General features: G+C 45.3%; 1 protein-coding gene across 1 annotated transcript in view; it reads right to left on the bottom strand.

Annotated features, from left to right (window-relative positions):
- Positions 1 to 292: 292 nt before the first annotated feature.
- Positions 293 to 21752, bottom strand: part of IGFN1 (immunoglobulin like and fibronectin type III domain containing 1) — an 89050-nt gene continuing 67590 nt past the window's right edge. Inside the window, exons 13-24 of the mRNA XM_069074760.1 lie at positions 18111 to 18235; positions 16963 to 17104; positions 14953 to 15249; positions 13682 to 13981; positions 12380 to 12553; positions 10860 to 10988; positions 8145 to 8447; positions 7010 to 7098; positions 5530 to 5725; positions 3465 to 3764; positions 1975 to 2301; positions 293 to 306 (exon numbers count right to left, since the gene is read on the bottom strand). Coding sequence (XP_068930861.1) covers positions 293 to 306; positions 1975 to 2301; positions 3465 to 3764; positions 5530 to 5725; positions 7010 to 7098; positions 8145 to 8447; positions 10860 to 10988; positions 12380 to 12553; positions 13682 to 13981; positions 14953 to 15249; positions 16963 to 17104; positions 18111 to 18235 — 2396 coding nt within the window. The remainder of the gene's footprint in view (positions 307 to 1974; positions 2302 to 3464; positions 3765 to 5529; positions 5726 to 7009; positions 7099 to 8144; positions 8448 to 10859; positions 10989 to 12379; positions 12554 to 13681; positions 13982 to 14952; positions 15250 to 16962; positions 17105 to 18110; positions 18236 to 21752) is intronic.

The raw sequence follows: 21752 nt of genomic DNA, 5'->3' as shown, positions 1-21752 counted from the left end.
ATGGCAAGTAGCTCTCTTCAAACCTTGGTGAGAGGGCTGGTGCCAAAAGTGTTCATCTATACAGCTTCTATGGCCCCCTGCTGATGGGCCTGCTGGACTGAGGATTCCCCAGGAAGTTCGCCTTTGCTCTGCCTGAATATCTCAATGCAGCCTTCTATGGGCTGCCCACCCCACAGATTCCAGGGGCCCGTGGCAGCCAGCAGGATGCAGGATGATGGGGAGCACCGGATCCTTGGGAGAATCCATTCTTTGCATTGCAGCAATGGACAGGGCCATGATGGTGCCAGTCACACTAAAAGCAGGATTCTGGGAGAGAGGGAGAAACAGGAACTGAGACACAGGCCGTACCCTCAAGAAGGGACAGACAAGCTGAGGCAGAGCCCACAAAAGCCCCAAATTCCTGGCCACCTTCCACATTTCATGGGGTTTACATCCCAGGGACTTCTCTCTTCAAACTCCTTTAGCTGAGCAAGCTAAAGGACAAGGTTGTCCCCAGACCCATCTCAATGACTCCTACGTAAGGCCAATTCTCTCAGCTTGAGATATCCTTCTTGTGGATCTCCACTAACCCCAGCTCAAACCTCCACTTCTTGCAGGAAGCCTCCCCTCACTAACCCCATCAATCGCACATAGCTCCCAACACAGCAGCCTCACCTTGACACCAAGGAGGGCTGTTTTATAAAGTGACATCACACTACAATACTGATGTGTGGCTTTATAATAGCCAGCACTGACATGGGGCCTTAATGTAGCAAAGCACTTTATACATTATCTCATTTGATCCTCATAACAATCCCCCCAAGGTAGGTCCTATTATTATCCCCATTTTACAGATGAAGAAACTAAGGCACATAGAGGTTATATGACTTGTCCAAGCTCACACAACTAGTAAGTGTCTGAGGAAAGATTTGAACTCATATCTCACTGATTGTAAGCCTAGCACTTTATCCACTAGGCCACCTATGCACATGATCTCATAGAACCAGATAACATTAGAGCTTGAATGGAAATGAAAATCATCTAGTCTGGGGGTTCTTAATCTGAGATCTATGAACTTGGTTTTTAAAAATATTATGGTAACTATATTTCAATTTTATATGATAAGATATGAGACATGATATAATATAATGTGATATGATGGAATACAATGAATATAATATATTATAATCATATAACATAACTATAATATATTATAACATGATATAATATGATGTAACATAATATTTTTATTTATTTAATTTGGGCATTAAAAACACTGTGCTGGGAAGGGGTCTGTGATACAAAAAAGGATAAGAACCCCTGAACTACTTCTTGTCCTTGTTCAGTTGTGTCTAACTCTTCATGACCCCATTTGGGATTTTCTTGTTTTGCCATTTCCTTCTCCAGCTCATTTTACAGATGAGGAAACTGAGACAAATAGGACTAAGTGACTTGCCCAGGGTCACACAGCTAGTAAGTTTCTGAGACTGTATTTGAACTCATGAAGATGAATCTTCCTGATTCCAGGCCCAGCACTCTGTCCACTGTGCCACCTACCTGCCCAGAATAATATATTTATTTTAATCTTATTTATTTCATTTTGTGCATTTAAAACCATTATTCTAAGAAGGGGTCTATGATGCATACACAAAAGTCTAAAAACCCCTGATCTAGCTCAAGCCCATCCAGAATTGAAGGACCCTGCCTATGGTTCTATAATAAGTTAATATTAGAAAAGGTAATACTGGGTATCTTTAACCCTAGGTCTAACATACCACACCAAAAAAATAAAATAAAACATCAGATTGGGAGATCCCTGGGGCATTTTCCCCATCAGATCAGGGGCTTGATGAAGGCAAAGGTTGTCTTTCCTCCATCCTCTAGATCCCCCTGGCACTCCCACCCCAAGCAAGCTTCCAGGAGAGATAGATGCACACAGGGCATTCAGTCAGTGCTGGTCAGTGACTGGCTAACATAGAGGGAAGTCACTATTACCTGTAACAATGAGGGTAGCTGTGCTGACTGCCTGGCCCAGCCTGTTCTCAGCCACAGCCTTGTACTTGCCACTGTCCTTGGGAGTGACACTGGGGATGACCAAGGAGCAGACACCCAGCACATCTGTACTATATACATTGGGGTTGCCTTCCAGGCTCTCGTCATCCTTGAACCAAGTGACTTTGGGTCTAGGCTCTCCCTTCACAGCACAACTCATGCAGCATTCACAGCCTTCGGGCAGCAGGTGCGTCCGTAGATTGACCAGGAAATAGGGCTTCTGGCTCAGATTTGGCTCCTTGAAATTGGGTGTCTTCACCATGAATTTATCTGCAATGATAACACAAAATGGGAGGCTAGAGGCTCAAGAAGAAATGATGGGCAATAGTAGGATCCCAGATTAAGGGCTGTAAGGGACATCTTCTCATCCAACCCCTCCCCATGCCCTCACAACCCTTGGTTCTGTCCATCTGAATTTGCCTCCTTGATTTTCCCCTCTGGAGTCAGAGAGCATAGATTTATTGATAGAAGTAACCTTCCCTCATCCCCTCATTCTACAGATGAGGAAACTGAGTTCCAGAGAGGCAATATATCTTACCCTCATAGCCCAGCTCAGATTTGAACCTAGGTCTTCTGATTCTGAATTCAGCACTTTCTACTACATCATACTACCTAATGTCAGTGTGTACACTCACAACCACACTCGTGCATGTGTATTTAATAACCAGATTTATTAGACTATAAAAGCATTTTTTTCCAGAGAAAAAAATGAACCCAAATTTTTCTCATCCCCAGACTCACTCTCTGTTCCAACTCTGAACCAGGTGTGATGATGACACAGATAAACCAAGCATACCCCATCTCACGTACTCTCACCCACAGAGATACAAAGGGTCATGTGTGAAGAGAGACAGATATAAGGCCACTCAAGAGTGCGTGTGTCGATAGATGAAGGAGGAAGCAGTTTGGTGAGTGAGAGAGTGAGTGCATACGAAAATGAGGTGAGTGGGAGAAAAATGGTTAAGTAGGCTATGAAGAGGAGAAGTGGTCAACAACCCCAGGCTACCACCTAGACTTAGGCTTCAGCTCTGTTCTCACCCTCCCCTCTCCTGCATTCTTTCTTCCAAGTTCTCTCACAGCCCTTGGGTTATGAAACCTACAGCACTATGTAGTACAATGGTCAGGGATCCAGGAGCCCAGATTTTGGTCTCTGCTTTAGTACTAACTTAATGTATAACCTTGTCCAAGCTCACCTCTCCACTTTGGGTCACAATTTTCTCTTTTGTAAAATGAAGGAACTGGCCTTAATGGTCCCAAAGATCCCTTCCAGCTTGCACATTCTATGTTTCTAAGTTATGAGAACAATAGGCAAGACCTCCTGCAGCCTGGGTCCCCCCATTTATATTATTTCTGAAAATAAATTCTCTCCTCTTCTTCAAGAGTGATTCTCTAGAAAGACGCCCCAGGGCCAAGGCACAGATAGACCTTCTCACCTCGTTGCTTGGGGATGATCCAGGGCTCCATGGTGTCAGAGGGATCACTGGTCCCCTGCTCATTCTTAGCCACAACTCGGAAGTAATACTGGTGGCCAGGGAGGATGCCAGCAAGAGTGAAACGATTGGTGTAGATCCGGTCCCCTGCCTCCTGCCAGGCAGAGTGGGCTGAGGAGCGTGTTAGCACAGTGTAGTAGAATGAACCACCCTGACCATCATCTGGAGGTGGTTCCCACACTGCTGTCACTGTCCCAGGGACATTCTCCTCCAGCTGGATGGGCCCTGGGGCAGCAGGAGATGCTGTAGGAGGAGAAAATCCATATGTAAGCATCTCTGGTTATTTATTTTGTGGGGCACATTTGAAATCTTAGACCATTTTTCTCTGCTAATAAGCCTGCTCCTCAGAGAGGGAATATGTGACCAGGAAATATAGGTGCATTTTGATATCAACTAAAACCCAGTGATCACCCAACCCAAGTTTAGTGGGTGATGCCCCTGGAAGGGGGCAGGGCAGGGAGTCACCAATTATCTCAAGGGATGTGGCTAAAATTTTCACTCTGCTGAAAAAAAATTTGTTTTCATTCACTTGAATCTTTCAAATAAATGGACTAGTTTTTAAAAGCAGTAGGGCTGCCTCCAATTCTAGAATGCATTTCCATTCTCTTCTTTCAAAACAAGTTCAGATGCTATCTTCTCCATGAAGCTTTTCCCAAGTCCTCTTCCTACTCCTTACAGCTGACAATGTTCTTGACTTCCTCAAATCTCCTTCCTTCTAGCCCTCCTTTATTCTATCACCTTTTATCTGGTATTACATTTATCTATTTCCCTGTTCACCACCTCCCCACATGCCATTTGCAGCAACCAGAGGGCAGAAACTGTTTTGTCTCCTATATGCCTGGCATAGTAGGCATTAATAAGCATCCATTATTTAGTGATTACTTCTCAGTTAATTAGATAATGGCATTATGTCAGTGTGCTGGCTATGTTTCTATGTCAGCTTTCTTCTCTGACTCCTAAACTCCTAAAAAAGCAAAGACTGGGTTTGTGCAACTCATTGGGTCATGTTCGTTGCCACCTACAGCTACCCACTTTACAAATTTTTGTGATTATGTCACTTATAGAGTCTATATAGTCCTCAGCCCACTTGCCCAAGATGATCAATGAAGTTGTGTGAGAGAATTTGAGTGACTTTTCTCAATCCTTATTCTCCTTTATCTTTCTACAGTCTTTGACAATGTTGATCACCTTTTTCTCCTTGATACTTTCTTCTCTCTAGGGTTTCAGGATTTTGCTCTCTCCTGCTTCTTCTCCTACCTATCAGTCCATTCCTCAGTCTCTTTTGCTGAATCCTCAGCCAAGTCATACCCATTAACCAAAGGTGTCCCACAGGGCTTTGTCCTGGGCCGTCCTCTCTTCTCCCATTATATTGCTTCACTTGGTGATCTTACAAGATCCCATGGATTTAATTACCATCCCTAACCTTTCTGCTGACCTCCAGTCTCAAAATTCCAACTGTCTATAAGACCTCATGAACTAGATGTCCAACAGACATCTTAAATTCAACATTCAAATTGCATATAAAATGGAGAGCTTTTCCCAATCCCTCTTAATGCTAACACCTCTCTGTCGATTATTTCCAATTGATCCTATATGTAACTTGTTTGCACATATTTGTTTTGCATTTTGAAGGGAAGAAATTATTTATTGCATCTCTTTGTATTCCCAGCACTCAGTATAGTACCTGGCACACAGTAGGCACATAATAAATGCTTATTGACTGACTGATGGACAACTTATGGGAGGTTCTTAGAGCTTAGGAATAGTGGGGTCTAATCCCTAATCCTTCTCTCTCTCTCCTGTCTCCATCTCTCATATTTGAGAAGTTGGTGGGGAGACCATCTCTCATTGCTCAGGTGCTGTAGAGGGGCCACTGACCAGCTAGAATCTCTGTTCCCCTGTGATGAGTGGTAAGTATGTTCCTTAGGTACAACCCCTGCCCCACAGTCCAAGTCAATACTTCCTGGTAGTGTGTAAGGGGAAAAGAAAGGAGAATGACTTGCTTTACCTGACACTCTAACGAGAAAGCTGTAGGTCACCTCTTTCCCTTGTAGGCTCCTCAGCGTCACGGTGTAGAGGCCACTATCTGAGAGGCTGGCCACTGGAATTAGAAGTTGAGTGAGGCCATTTTTGATGGTGGTAACTGTTCTTTTGGACAGGGGCAGTCCATCTTTCAACCAAATCACCTCTGGCATGGGGAAAGCCTGTGAACAGCCCACACAAACCCACCCCTTGGTTTAGCATTTCAGCTTGAGTTTGGCTTCCCTGAACAGCCCCTTCTCTGTTCCTTTCCCATCACTGTGCTCAGCTATGCCCATGGTGCCTTCTGTGGATGCCTCCAGCTTTCTGTGTGATCTTAGGCACATTGTCACAATCAAGGAAGCAAGGAAGAGGGAAGTAGAAGCACATTGCCCATTTAGAGGCAAGCTTTAAAGTATCCAAGATAGAAGGGAAGGATAAATCTCTCTAAAGAACTGATCATCTGGTCATCTTGCTCATCCATAACCTTATTCCTACACACACAATCGGATGTCAAAGATAATCTGGGTTTGGATTATCCATGATGCTGACCACTTTCACTCATGGGAATAATGGAGAGTTGGGGGTACAAGCAGTAAGAGTTTGGAAAAGCATTTGTCTCTAGGCTCCATTCCTAATTCATCCCTACAGGCCTTTCTCTTTTATATCATAGAAACTTCCTCATCCTGAAAGCTCCTTCTACCTCTGGGCTACTTCTCCCATTGGAAGTACTCTCAGCCCCTGAGGTTCCTCCTAGAAACTCCATTTGGCAAAAGAGGTCTTAGTTGAGAATTCAGCTGGTCTATAGTGGGTTAAGTTTAGAACTCCAGCTCTCCTGCTAATGACTGTTTTATTCTTGCTTGAGAAATTCCGCTAACTTTGGGTACACAGATGAACACAAGGGAATCGGACCTAGAATCTCTACAATACCAAGTTATTCTTCAAGGATGTCTGGGTTGCTATCCAAAGACGTCTTGGCCACTATCTTGCAGATAGACTCAAATAATGAACACATCTTAGTCACAGAAGAGAAGGCAGGGGTTGTTGCTAGCCCCTTATTCCCAACTTCCAACCAATCATATTGCTCCCCACACTTCCAGCTACATGACCAATCATGATTCCCTCAACCACATGATGTCACTCTGTTCTGTTCTTTCTTCTGTGTTACCCAAAACCTATGGAAAGGGAACTATCCTTTCGCTCAGTCTTTGTAATAAATGGAGGCAATCCATTGACCCATTTCTTGGCAAGTAGTGCTTTATTAATAAAATGATATCATGCTCAGAGAAGGTACGTTAGTTTGTCTTTTTGTTAAATTTCACTCATGACACTCCTTAACAAAATGTAGCCTTGTTTCTTGTCCATCTCCTGAGCACTAGGGAAGAAGGCTGAAAAATCCAAGGCTTCCATGATGGGGTACTAACTCCCTGCTCCCAGTTCTGATCCCCCTTACACAAGGGAGGACTCACCTCAAAGGAAACAGGAACTCGGACCATGTCCCCAGACTTGACGGCCACACAGTCTGTGGTGGTAGTATCCATGAGGAACTTGGGAGAGACTGGAAAGCAGACAGCCTTGGTCATCTCTCTCCCTCTCTTCTACTCATGGCCCCCTGCCCTCAACCTCTGCCTTAGAATAAAGGGAGAAAGTCTAAAGGGCAAGTGAATGTCAGCCCACATGACTCTTCCTAACTAGGAACCCAACCTGTCATTTTCTTCAGGTTCAGTCAATTCAGCCACAGGTATAAACACCAAGAAATAAAAAAAAGGTGGGGCCGCTAGGCGGCGTGGTGAATAGAGCACTGGGCCTGGCATCAGGAGGACCTGAGTTCAAATGTGACCTCAGACACTTAACACAAAAACTAGCCGTGTGACCTTGGACGAGTCACTTAACCCCAATTGCCCTCCAAAAAAAATCCCAGAGCTGGGAAAATTGGGGGGGGGGGTTTAGGGGTTTGGGGAGGAGTGAGGTGAAAAGGTACAGGGACCAGTAGAAAAATATTGGGTGAAGGAGGAGGAAGAGGACCCAGAGAAGAAATTGGTTGAAAGAGAAATGTTAAGGGAGAGGGAGATAGGGAAACAGAGTTAGTTGTGTGGTTCCTACAGTGGATAGATATCCATGAGTTTTGGGGGAAATGTTATCTCTCCTCTAGCTTGTGACTTCCCCTTGTAGACCCCAGTCCAACCTAACCTGAGGTGAGAGTCAGTTGAGATGAGAGAGAGGAAGGAATCCTGAGGTCTGGTATAGCCTCCTCAAGTCAGAGGCCCTTGAGTATGAGCTGGGAGAAGGGACAGCACCTTCTAGATAACTACCTGGCATCAACAATTTCTCATGGAAGCCCATTCACCTTTCAGAAAACACCAAGGTTCTGAGATTCAAAAAATATGCTTCTTTGACCCCCTCATTTTATAGATAAGGAAACTAAGACCCAGGGAAGTGAAATGATTTGGCCAAACTCAACATTGTATATGAAATAATATGAAGATTAGCTGGTGTCTGGGAGGTCAGGTATAACAAATGCCAGTGAATGTAGGCAGGGATGCTCTTTGAGTAACACATGAGTGGGGGGTAGAAAATGGAAGGGAGAGATGACCTGATACTCACCAGATGCAGGCATGGCCTGGATGCAGGTGTCCAGAGTGGTGGGCTGGCTCTGACCCCCATCGTTGACAGCTGTTACCCTCAGGAAGTAGGCCTCCTGTGGCCGGAGCCCCTTGACAGTGTAGGTGGTGCCACTCACAGTGCCAGGATGGCAGCGGCTCCACTGGACACTGTCTAAGCTCCTAAGCTCCACCAGATAGCCCTGGACTTCATCCCCACCCTGGTCATCTGGTCTGGCCCAGTTCAACGTGATGCTGGCATGGGATGTGTCAGTCACTTGGAGATCCCGAACAGGGCCAGGTGGTCCTGGAAGGATACAATGGGGACTTCATCTTCCAGGGTTGGAAACAGAGTCACCTCCTTCCAAAGGGAGTGTACTAGGCTTTTTTTTTTAATAAAGTACAGGGACTCTATACTATATACTTCCCTATAGGAAGTCAGTAGTTCTCCATTGACTCTTCTATGCTCTATAGAAGCACATGCCTAGAACAGGCTCCCTCCTCCATTCCACAATTTGCTCCATCGTTGTTTAAGGTAACCTCATTCAAACTCAGCCCACCCTTTCTCCAACCTGGCTGCATAGCCTCTGACCCACATGATTTCCCCATAGAATCTGTCTGGAGTCACTATAGATTTCAGCTGATTTCTCATTATGTCTAAACTCCCTGGGAAAACATTGTACACAGTAACATATACACATGCAATAGTATAATCAGCTTGTGAGATACTTGGCTACTCTGATCAATACAATCATCCATGACATTCCAAAGGATTCATGCTTTTAAAAAAAATGCTGTCCCCCTCCAGAAAGAGCACTGATGAACTCTGAGTGCATATTTAGTTTTCATTTCCTCTATTTTTCTTGCTTTTTATTTTTCAAAAAATGGCTAATGTGGAAATAAGCTTTGCATGACTTCATACGTAGAGTAGAGTAGGGTAGGGTAGAGTAGGGTATAGAATGGAATGATATTGTATGGAATGGAATGGTATAGTATGGAATGGAATGGTATGGTAAGGTATGGTATGGTATGGCATGGCATGGCATGGCATGAAATGGCATGGTATCATATCATATCGTATAGTATATCTTGCCTTCTCAATGGGTAGGAGATGGAGTGGAGGGAGGGAGAGAATTTCAACTAAAAATAAAATGTTTTAAAAGTTTTTTAAAAATAAAAAAAAGGAGTGGCTAGGTGACGCAGTGAGTAAGAGTGACGGCCCCGAAGTCAGAAGGACCCGGGATCGGTTCCGGCCTCAGATACTTAACACCCACACAAAAAAACTGCCTGTGTAACCTTGGGCAAGTTACTTAACCCCAATTGCCTTAAAAAATAAATAAATAAAAAACTTTCTGGAGACTGGGTCAGTATTCATGAGGTCCTGAGTTCCTCACAACTGTCATTCAGAATTCATATTGACATCCCTGTGGTATCCATTGCTGTTCTTTAGTCTGTATCCTAAATACCTGTTCCAGAGCCATAGTCTCTTAATGGTTTTATTCAAATGGACTAAGAGATTTACAGTCCTGAATACTGCACCAATACATGCTCCTCTCCATTCCCACCACCACTACCCCAATAGGTACATGTGTAATGAAGACTAAGAAGTTTATGACTTATGTTAGACACTTGAACAATATGCAAGGAAGTCTATCTTTTTTGCCTACACATTCACTTTCATATTTTGGTGATTCCTGAACCCACAATTTTATCCGGGTGGGGGATCTCCCAGTGTGGAAGCTCTCTCCACCCACGTGGAGTGGCACCAGTAAGTTGCATTCTTAGAGATGTGCCTGTGCCACAGGCACTGTGACTGGCCTATGCCAATATGCATCAGAGGCAGGACCTGAACCAAAATCGTCATGACTCCCAAGTTTAACTATCTGGCAATGCTTCCTGCCATTCACACAGTAGCGTTCAATAACATTTGCTGAATTGAATGGCTGAATTTGCCTCTCTCCTCCATTCCACACTCTGCCTCTCCTAAATGTCAGGCTCAGACAACACCTAATTAATCAATTGATTAATGAATAAATGAATGGATAGTTGAATAGATAAATAGAAAATGAATAGATGAATGAATAAGCAGACAAATCTATCAATTACAGAATACCCTTCTCTGGGGATCATTCGCCCATTTCAGTCACTCACTCATGTCCATTCATTCAAACAATGACTGAGTACCTGTTGTATACCTACTCTGAACTGTATGGGCCTTTCTAGAAGATAGAAGGGCAAATGAGGCACAGTAACTTCCCTGCAGCTGCTTAAAATCTGAGAAATTTACCAAGAGCTTATCAGAAATGTGCATCCCTGCAGTGGTTCCTCACTGGGGGGTGAGAGCACACTCTCCCTCTGCATCTCACAGATCCAGTTAATTTCTCTCCATAGTAAGTGACCATTTACAAGGCTGTGCAAGTTGTGCCATCTGAGTGGGCTGGATTAGGGGTCTGTCCTGTGTAGAGGCTGGGGGGCAGGGGGATGAGGAAGAAGGAGGACCTCCTAGTCTGAGGGGTCTACACTCTGTTCCTGTTCTTGCTCTGTTTACAGGACTCTTTATGTTCCATCCATATGCTCAGTCCCAAAGAACATGGTGCTCCTGACCTTTGGACTTCATGTCTTTTCCTGAACTTTGATTTCCCCTATATTACCTGATTGATGACTTCTCATTTTCTCCCCATTGGTCCCAGAACTGCCCAGGGTTGGCTTTTGTACTTACTCATGGGGTCTCGAGCAAAAACAGCATCTGATGGGGGTCCAGGCTCACCAGGGCCAGAGGCCCCCACAGCAGTCACTCGGAACTCATATTGGCAGCCCTTCAGTATGTCTGTTACTGTCCATTTCCTCTCTGTGAACATCCCCATACTTCAGTTAGTCCCAGGAATGCTGCAGTCAGTCTGAGCCTCGGTCCCCTAGAAAGCATCCTAGGTGGGTAATCCTACTATGCCCCCACCCATTTCATTGATTGGCTAAACCCATAGCAAGAACCTCATGGTAGCTAGAGTCCTTTGGACCACAAAGATCATGGCAACAGTAAATCCAGACAAGGTTGCCTGGGGCTTAGAACCATTGAGTTCAATCCTTCCATTTTTTCAATGAGGAAGAAATATGTATTATATGAATATATAAGAAAGTATGGATATATAATTAAGTATATATATATATATAAATTATGCCTATGTGTATATAAAATAAAGTATATGTCCATATAACATATATATATATATATAATAAAGCATGTATATGTGTAAATAAAATAAATTATATATATGTATAATTAAGCATGGATATGTGTGTGTCTAAAAGTATATATTTATAATTATGTATATACAAATGTAAAATAAAGTGTATATGTATAGGTATGTGTATGTGTGTATATTGGAGAAGGAAATGGCAAATTACTTCAATATCTTTGCCAAGAAAACCCCATGATGGGGTCCCAAAGAGTCAGACATGAACAACTGAACAATAGCTATATGTATGTATATATGCACACATATAGAAAATAAGACACACACATATATGCATGTATGTATGTATGTGTGTGGGTATTGTATAATATAAAGTATTTTATCTCTTAAGCTCTTTGGATGTTCTTTCTTTCTTTCTGTCATATCCCTATAAGGACAGTAGGGGAAGAGGAATTCCTCCATTTTATAAATAAGAAAACTGAGGCTCAAAAAAGGTAAGTAATTTGCTTGAGGTACTGCAGAAAGTTAGTGATATTAGAACTAATATCTAGTGATATGAGAACCACGTTGCTGTGACTATCAATCACATTGTGGTGTCAGAGAATTTTGAATTGAATCTTAGCCCCTCCACCATCTAGCTATGTGAGGGTGAGCAAGTCCTTGTGCTTTCCTGGGCCTCAGGCTCCCCCTCTGTAAAATGAGCATGTTAGAGGAGACGATCTCTAAGATCAGCTGTCATTCTAAAATACCTTAGGATCTTTCTACTAAATCGTGGTGACCTAAGCGGAAAACAACAATCAGTAGAACTGAGAAGGTAGGAGGTGAAGGGATGCAGTTTTGCTGAATTCTTGGGAACTGCATTGGCCTGGGCCTGGATCCCCAGACCCAGAGTTGAATACAGGAATGAAAGCCAAGTATTGCCTTGCTCATTGGCAACTTGGTTGGGCCCAGGGACTTGGTGCCAGGGTCCAGCGGTCCCCCATTCTTCTGCCTACTTCTGCCACCTAACCCCCTGTATTCCCCTGTTCCCCCACTCACGCTTGCTCACCAGAAACAGGCTGGTCATTGACAGCTGTCCAGGCATTGCTTCCCTTCTTCCTCTTCTCAATCAAGTAGCCAAGGAGGTGAGTGCTCCCTGGGCCCTTGGGTGCTGTCCATGTCAGAGTGATACCCTGGCTGGTAGCAGATGTAATGGTTGGAGCTGGAGGGGGTCTAGGACGAGCTATGAGAAAAATCAAGGGGCAATGTAAAGGCATATAAGGGGTCAGACTATTCTCAAAAGAATATAGGGAGGGGCAGCTAGGTGGCACAGGGAATAGAGCACTGGCCCTGGAGTTAGGAAGACCTGAGTTCAAATCCAGCCTCAGACACTTAACACTAGCCATGTGACCTTGGGCAAGTCACTTAACCCCAATGCCCCTCCAACAACAAAAAAAGGCATATAGAGAGCATTTACACTGATTGCTTTTTTTCCCCCTTGGGGTAGGGAGGAAATTGCACCATGCCCAGAGTCCTGCCTTTTGGAGCATATGTGCCCAGGCTGCTTGTGGGGAGGTCACCCTACCCTGGATGGAGACAGAGATGGACTGGTAGCCCTAATGTGGTCCCTGAGACCTTTGTGTCAACAGCAAGTTTTCTTGACCTCTGCAGAATAAAATCCCCAGGCCAGTGGAAATTGGATGGAGGTTGGAGTCTGGTGTTTCCTGGACTAGAACTCAGAGACACCAACAATGAAGGCAACCCACTCAGAGTCTCTCGCACTTCCAGAGCAAAGGACCAAGTAATTACCTGCCACCTGTCCCACAGGTGATTTCATTCACTTAGGAAGTGCCTGGGGAGTTAACTCCTACCAATGCAGGCTGGCACTACAGTCTTAGTTGCCTGGGGTAATAGGATGGTAAGTGACTTGACCACAGGGCCAGCATGTATCAGAGATTGTCATGGACCAAGATCTGGAAGGGACCTCAAGGGTCCTTTAGAGGACAAAAGGCCCTCAGAGGACAAAACAAGCTGAAGGATTAAGGATCACTAGGGTCACACAGGTAAGTAGAAGAAGGACCTGGACCCAGGTCATAGGGTCATGAACTCATCACTTTAGAGTTAGGATGGCTCTTAGACCTTTTCTGACACCAAAAACAATCTAGGTGACAGATAAAAGAAAGCTAGGATCAGAAATGGAAACAATGGAAAACACTTCCCCAGATCATCTGGTCAAACTCCCTATCTCAGAATTTCAAGGGCACTTGCTGACTTCTCCAAGGGGAAGCTACAGTTCCCAACATCCCTGGCTTTGTCCTGGCTGGGATTTCAGGGTGGTTTCCTCCCAGACTTTCCCCACAATCCCACTCACCTTCAGAAGCCACTTGCAGCTCCTCTGACATGAGTGCCTCTCCAGAACCCTCTGAGGTCACTGCCCGCACTCGGAAGGTATATTTCTTTCCTTCCTCCACTCGGGTATCAGAGAAGGTGGTGACATTTCCAGGGGTCTCACCAAGCTTCAGCCACGTGGTCCTACCAGCCTGCTGCCTTTCCACCACATAGGTCAGCACAGCTCGGCCCCCATCATCCTTCGGAGGCTGCCAGCTCAGGTTGATGCCCGCCCCCCGACAGTACTGGACCTTCAGAGGGCCCTGTGGGTGCTGGGGCTTGTCTGGGGGCCAAAGGGAACAGGAGTGGTTAATGAAGCATGTATGTATGTATATATGTATGTCTGGAGAGGGCTTGTTCTGGGGGGTCTTTTCCACTGCAGTAAACAGGCTAACAATGACTTCACCCTGACTTTCCTTCCAGGATTAGCCTATCCCAGAGGATGCTGCCAAGTGGCTAGTGAAGGAGTAAGCATTTTCATAGAATTTAGGGCTAGAAGGGACCCTAGCACCATCTAAGTTTAACCTTCCTAATTTAGAGATAAGGAAATTAAGACCCAGAGAAGGTCAAACAACTCACCCAGGGTCATAAAGGTGGTAAGGCTGGGATTCGAGCCCAGGGACTCTGACTCTGAGTCCAGAATTCCTATTACGCGATGCTTCCAAGATTAGCCAAGTGCTAAGGGTGGGGCTGCCAGGCCCCTAGCAGAGCCAGGTGCCCCTCAAGGGAGCTTCTCCTCCCAGGAGCTTCTCTGGCATGAATGGTATGGGAATTGGCCTGTTCTGGTCCAGAGACTTTAATCCTCAATCTTATCTTTGGGCCCAGTTGCATTACTTACTGCCTACTACACTCACATAAGCTGGGTCAGAGCACCCAGGGCTCCACCCAGGTGATGCTCAACCCATCCTTCTTCTAGGCTAGACCAACCTAACCAGAAGAGGACAGGAGAGTCCTCTGGAGGGGAAAGAACAGAAACTGGAGTTGGGTTTGGGGGAAAAGGTAAAGTTTGGACGATAAAATGAATGGGAGAACAGGAAATACTCATTCATAGGCTCTAGAACTGGAAAGGACTTTGGAAATCATTCACAGGGTAGGATTTGAACCCAGATCCTGTCGCTTCAAATCCATGGCCCAGATGTCTGTCAAAGCCCCATAATATAATCTAAAGTCCCCTCTCTCTGACTAAGACTAAACCAAGGCCACCTAAACAACCCCTTGGGGACCCTGGCCAGAAGAGAGAGCTGGGTCTGGCACCTATGACCTCCAGGGTGAGTCGAGCATCCACTGAGCCCCCTGCATTCCTCAGCTGCACGTTGTACTGCCCACTGTCCTTGCGACTAGCGCTGGGGAGACACAGGCGAGTGAAGTTGTCCCCCTGGTCCAGCTGGGCTCCCCTGTTGCCTCCCTTCACTTCTTCCCCATCTTTCCTCCAGGAAGCTTGAACAGGAGACTCTCCTGAAAACGGGATCTTCACTGTAACAGCCTTCCCTGCCTTGACCACCAATGGCTCCTTCAGTTTCTCCAGCATATCCTGAGCAATGGTTGGGGGATCTAAACAAAGTGGGACAAGGAATTAATTCAGAAATGAGCCTAGGTCCTGGGCACAGCTCTGGGCAGGGAAATAAGGCCTGGGAAGAAGGAGGCAATGTTCTATTTCACAGGGTGTTGTGAGCAAAGCCTTTTGCAGAGCCTAAAGAACTATGTAAATATGGGTTGTGGGGACTGTTCTGTTATAGAAAGGGAGCAGGAGCCACAGGATGGGGGTTAGGGAAAGACAATAAGGATTATCACAATAAGCAGAGGTCTGCTGACCTCTGAGGAACAAAAGAGATAAATAAATGGGCTTTGGCTTCAGCATGAAGAATTGAAGCTAGACAGGTAGGATATGAGAAAATAGACTAGAGAAAGTTAAGAAATGATTCGATAAAAGGAGTGGAAGCTGGAAGGGGATTTAGAGGCTCATCTAGGGAAACATGCATTTTACATTTAGAGAAACTGAGTCCTGACTTGCCTTTACTGGAAGGATTTTAAAAGCAGAATTCTTTTTCCAGCTGAGCAGGAGTTTGGTGCTATTCTAATAAAAGGTTTAGAACATGTGAGATGGACTATGGGTCCAAATATTTGTGATAAGGGGCCCAAATATTTGGTGCTATTCTAAAGAAGGTTTAGAACACTTAAGATGGTCTAAGGGCCCAAGTATTTGTGATAACCAGCTCAACAACTAACCCTTTGAATGAGAGAAGCCCAGATCTGGGTTTAGATTTGTAGATACTGACTTGAAAGAGGTCTTTGAAGTCATTTAGTCTGGTGGTATGCTGGAGCCTGCTAACTTCTTGCTAAATTTTCATTGTAAGTATTTACATCTCAGTAATCTGTAAATGCTACACATCAGGGCTTGATTTATTGTTGTTGTTGATTGTCTAGACTTAATAAAGTGATGGAGAAAATATGAATGATGCAGATTAAACTTAAAAGTGTGTCATGGATAGATTTTTTTTTTGGAGAGTCAGTTGTTAAACATTTATGAGCACACTCTGATAGTCCAACACCCTCCTCCCCCCATTTTACAAATCAGGAAACTGAGACCAAGAAAGATAAAACGCTTTGTCCAAGGCTACAAGAGTGGTGATAGAACTAGGATTCAAACTCAAGTTCTATGACTCCAAAGCCAGCTCTCCATCATTCAATAGTCAACTCTCAATTATTCATGTCAACAGAATAGTGAGGTGGATAATCCCCAAAAAGCAGATAATCCAAGCTACTTCTGTATATTTACAAACATTTGCATATATTTACTTCCATACATTGTATGATTTGAGGGTTGGCAGGGGATGGTCACAGATTTTTCCTTTTGTTTCAGTTTAGGATATTTTTTTAAATTAAATTATTTATTTTTAATTTTCAACATTCACTTCCATAAATTTTACATTTTCTCCCCCTCCCTCCCCAAGACAGTTTGCAATCTGATATGGGTTCTATACATACATTTCTATTAAATACATTTTCATATTAGTCATGTAAGTTCTGGATAATTTTAAAAGACATCTGTAAGGTCTACATTATCTGAGCCCATACTTTGATCGAGAGGAGGAAGGCACCTAGGAGAAGGCTGGGGCATATTAGGGGGCACCTTTGGAATTGAACACCAGCCAAAGATAATCCATTATTAAAGTCAACTAAGATGAGTTCTGCTGGGTTTTTGGTCTTGGTTTTTAGTCTGATAGCAACCTGGGCAAGGGTAAACAGATGGGAGTGGGGCCTCACCTCGGATGGTCAGAGTGGCCTCACTCTTGTGATCCCCAGCTACAAACATGTATTTTCCAGCCTGGGCCTCCTGTGCTTGGGGTATTCGGAGTCTGTAGTTCGGGCCGTCTTGCTCAAAGATGACCCCATCTTGGGCAGTGAGCTGGTAGCAAGAATCACAGTAGGAGAAAATCACACTACATCTGGTCCCCACCCCCTAACCAGCTGTCCCAGTCCCATATGTGTGAGCGAGTGAAGTTCCCTTCATTGCCTGATATGTAAATATTTAAATACTACAAATAAAATCCCATTTAAAACATATTCAAGAAACTCCCTACAAGGCAAAGAAACTTTAGTGATCATCTAATCTAACACCTTCATTTTACAGAGCAGACCTTGAGGCCCCAAAAGAAAAAGAGAATTTGCTCAAGGTCTTGAAACCAATGATAGGACTAAGACTAGAATCTGGGGTTCCAAATCCTGGTATCCCCAGGATGGCTGCTAGCACAGGTTCTCAGATCTGCTTTACTAGGAAAGATAGTTGTTTAAGGGGTCAACAGTCTTTTTTAATCACATTCACTAGTTCAGGGGAAAAATCAGCACCCTGAACTTCAGTGAAAATGTGAACAAAGCAGAGAAATAAAGACCAATAGACAGGGCTTCTAACTGTCTGAGAAATTAGCACAGATCAACAGACAGATTCAGCTTTCTGAGCAAGGCAATACATACATAGTCACCAGAGACAAAAGCACCAACATCTGGGTTTTTCAAAGCCAGGGAGCTCCTTAATGGCTACCCAGAGTCTCATGTGTTCAAATAACAAGAACACTCTTCCAATGAGTGAGCCCCAAAGCAAAATGCTAACCTCAGAGTACACACACACACCCTTTTTAGAGCCCTAGGGCACCACAGGCCTCATAGTCCAGTAACAGCAATTACTAAAAGGTGTGGACCTTCCTACAAAACAAGCCTTCCCTAATCAAGCTTCCCTTAATGGGATCCACATGACGCCTATTAATGGGCAGGGAAGATCTTAAATCCCATTAACATTACATTCTCCTACTACTCCTACACCATTGCTTCTTTAAAGAATGTTTTCAGAAGGTGAAACTTTCTTTCCCTCCCCAATCTGTCTTTTTTGTACCATTGAGGTATAAGGGGACAGGTACCTTCACTCCATCCTTGAACCAGGAACCAGGTACCAGGTCACTGGTGAGGGTACAAGAGAGCACAGCTTCTTCACCTTTCTTGGCTACCATGTCAGCTAGTCCCTGGGAAAAGCGACCTGATGGTCCTAGACACACAAGGGAAGGTCCTGAGGCACAGAGCAAGAGCCAGGCACAAAGCTGGGCAGGGGGGAGAGTGCCCTATGGCCCAGTCATTTCCCAGTTTCAATGTCTACCATCTGGAAGACTGACTACAATCCCTGCTGGGAACATCTGAAGATTTCTGGTAGCGATGTTACCAGCAGAGACCACAGGGCAGAAACCAAGCTGCCAGTTTCTTAGACTAGGGGACAGTAAAAGTAAGAGGAGAGAATTTTGGAGGACTCATTCAGCTAAATTAATAAAAGGCAATGAGATGAAGAATAACTCACAGATGGGGGGAGGGGGTTGTCATCAAATGGTTTAGGTGACAGAGGATTGGAATGCATTCATATCAAAGATTAGCTTAAAGCACTTTAAAGTCAGGATCCCACTACATGAGGGACAAGAGGATCAGGGAAGAATCTTCCCTTTATTTGAAAAATCAATTCATTTGATCACTGACAGTGAAAGGGTAGACTAGAACTCTCTCCAAACTGAGCTGAAAACGACATCCTGATTCCCAGTAACCCAAAAGGTCTCTCCTTAGAAGTCAACCTCCACCCCTATGGGTGGCCAGCTGGCAGACTTACCTTGGGCTTGCTCAAAGAAATTGCCTATGCCTTGCTTGTTTCTGTATCTTGGCCTTTGGGAAGTTGAAATTCTGTCCAAACCATCTTTCCTGTTGCCCTCATGGCCCATGGAATCCCTGCTCCAGTCTCCTTTCTGAGGTTCTCCTGGGAGCCTTGTGCTCTCGGTTCCATATCTTGAACCCCAAACCCTTCCTTCCCCAGACTTCCGTCTGTCTGGAATTCCTCTCCTAGCTCCTAACCCACTCTGTGACCCATTCCATACCTGGGACTCCTGCCCCTCTGATCCATCAACATCTTTAGTTCCTGTCCTAGTCTTTCCTCCCCAGGTACATGTGGAGGTCCCTCCCCCCTCCCTCCTCTCATTATTCTCCAGGGACCCTGGACCTTCTGGCCTAATATTTTCACCATCCAGAGACTTCAGATCCCCTCTGGTTCCTGATAGACCTTTGCCATCCAACCCTAGCCCTATGCCCAACATAGACCCTGGATCCCTGCTTCCCCCTGACTTGTCCCCATAGCTTTTCCTTCCATCTTGGCCTTTCAAAGCTCCTTCCATCCCTAACTGTTGAACTCCATTAGCAAGACCATCTCTCCATTGACTAGAATCCTTTCCCCCCAGCACACCTGAGTCCTTTGAACCTCCAGAGGCTTCCCCTCTGCCACCCAGGGATCCTGCCTCACTCCATCTGCCAACTCCTGCTTGGCCTGGCGCAAACTTCCTGCCATCACAGGAATCATAACCCCCTGTTCCATTCAGAACATCCTGGATCCCACTAGTGGTGGTATCTTTTGCCTCAAGGGTACCCTGTACCCCTGAGCCTTGGTATCTGTTCTTGGCACTTACTCCACTATGACTTGGCTCTAGGCTCTTCTTGCCTCCTGCCTGAGTATCCCCTAACCCCTGGCTTTCTGCTCTAGCATAAATGTTCTCTTCTCCCTGTCTGGGGTGTGTATCCTGACCCCAACCTGAAATATTTGAGTTCTGCGATCCTCTTCCTGTCCCTGGGCCACCCAGTGATTTCCCATTTCCCTGATATTCCAATCCTCCTTGGTCATCAGTTCTGTCTCCATGCTCTCTTTTTGTACTTCCTCTGGTGTCCAGGCTCCCATCTTTCCCAAGCTCAGTACCTAGAGCAGCAGCTCTGTCTGCAGGCAATCCCTCTCTGCCAAGGAATTCTCTGTTTCCTGGATACTCCTGCAGGCCCTGACCACCTTGCCACCCTCCAGTTCCTGATCTCTCTCCTACATAATGTAGATCTCCTGATTCCCATGGGCCTCCAGAGCCATCTCTGGAACTTGGCTGACCAGGAAGGAAATCCCTCCCATCCCAAGATTCCATCACCCCAGAGACCCCAAACCTATATGCTGTGCCAGCCCCAGACCCTATTCCTCCAGGAATCCTAGAGTCATTCCCATAACTATAACCTGCCCCATTCATGGATCCCATTACTTTGCCTCCCACTGGGTCATCCATATAGCCTGCTCCAACCCCAGACTGCCCTGGACCTCTGCCCTGACAAGGCTCTATTTCCCCTTTGCCTCTGGACTTGTCTCCATATCCTAGTCTGTCCGATGACTCCAATGCTCCAGAACTCCCTGGGCCACCACCATAATTCCCCTCAGCATCAGACCGCTTTCTCCTGGAATCTTTTAAGTGATTTCTATGACTTTCTTTCCCTGGTAACCCCATTCTCTCATGATCACCTAAGTCATCTCTATAACCTCCTTGAGCTGCTGTTCCCCTTCCCCAAGAACCCCCTAAAATACTCTTATCACCTGCTTCACCACTTGCTTCTGTGCCTCCAGGACCCCTTAAATCACCTCTATTATCTGCCTTACCTTCTAATCCCATTTTCCCAGGATATCCTAAACCTTCTCCATAACCTTCTTCATAATTTGACTCCTGAACCATGAAACCTCTTGACCTCTCATCATACCCTTCTTTGCCTCTAGCTCGGAGAAGGCCTGGAATTCCTGATCTATCCCCATAACTTGCCTCTTGTCCTGACTTACGGGGTCCTAGGCTCTCAGGACCAGTGCCATCTCCAGATGACATTACTTTGGAGCTCCTGGAATCATCACAATAACTAGCTCCCACCCCGGAATCCATAGCATGAGAGCCTCTAACCTCATCCCTACAATTCCCGCTGCCCCCAGGCCTCTGCAACTTTAGTCCCATTGAAGCTTCTGTTCCTAAACCAGATTCCATTCCATCAGAGCTATGCCCATAACCTGCTTTCCCACCAGCTTTCAAAGCCTTTGAGTCTCCAGATCCTTCACCATAACCATCCTCATCCCAAGACTTCATTCCTCCTGAGCCCCCTAACCTGTCTTCAACACATCCTTCCTCTTTATACCCAGTTGTTCCAAGGACTCCAGGACCAAATCCACCAATATTACCCACTCTGCCTGGGCTTCCTCTCCTATCCCCCAAACTGCTCTTTCCCCAAGATTTTATTGTCCCTTGATCTCTGGATCCATCCCCATGTCCTATTTCATCTTCTGTTCCTGTTATACCGGGGCCGCGTGAATTATTCCTGAAACTATCACCCTTTCCAAACACCATTCCCTGAGAAACTCCTAAGCCATTCTTATATCCTGCCCCCAAACCAGATCTCGTCCCTCTAGGATCCTCTAAGTCCCCTATATAACCTCCCTTACCCTCTGGCCCCATTCCTTTAGGACACTGCACATCACCCCCATAACCTCCCTCAAACCCAGACCTTATTCCCCCAGCATCCCTTAAGCCACTTCCATAACCTCCCTTACCCTCTGACCCTAGTCTTCTAGAACTCTTCAAGCTACCTTCATATCCAGCTTCAACCCCTGACCCCATTCCCCCAGGACTCCCTAAACTATCCCCATAGCCTCCCTTCCCCCCTGACCCTATTCCTCTAGGACCTCCTAGATTATT

The sequence above is a fragment of the Petaurus breviceps genome, unplaced genomic scaffold (genome assembly GCF_028583685.1).
Source record: "Petaurus breviceps papuanus isolate PSGF00001 unplaced genomic scaffold, PetGlider_PUasm1.0 90895, whole genome shotgun sequence".
Classification (NCBI taxonomy): domain Eukaryota; kingdom Metazoa; phylum Chordata; class Mammalia; order Diprotodontia; family Petauridae; genus Petaurus; species Petaurus breviceps.
This window is presented reverse-complemented; position numbering and strand designations above follow the sequence as displayed.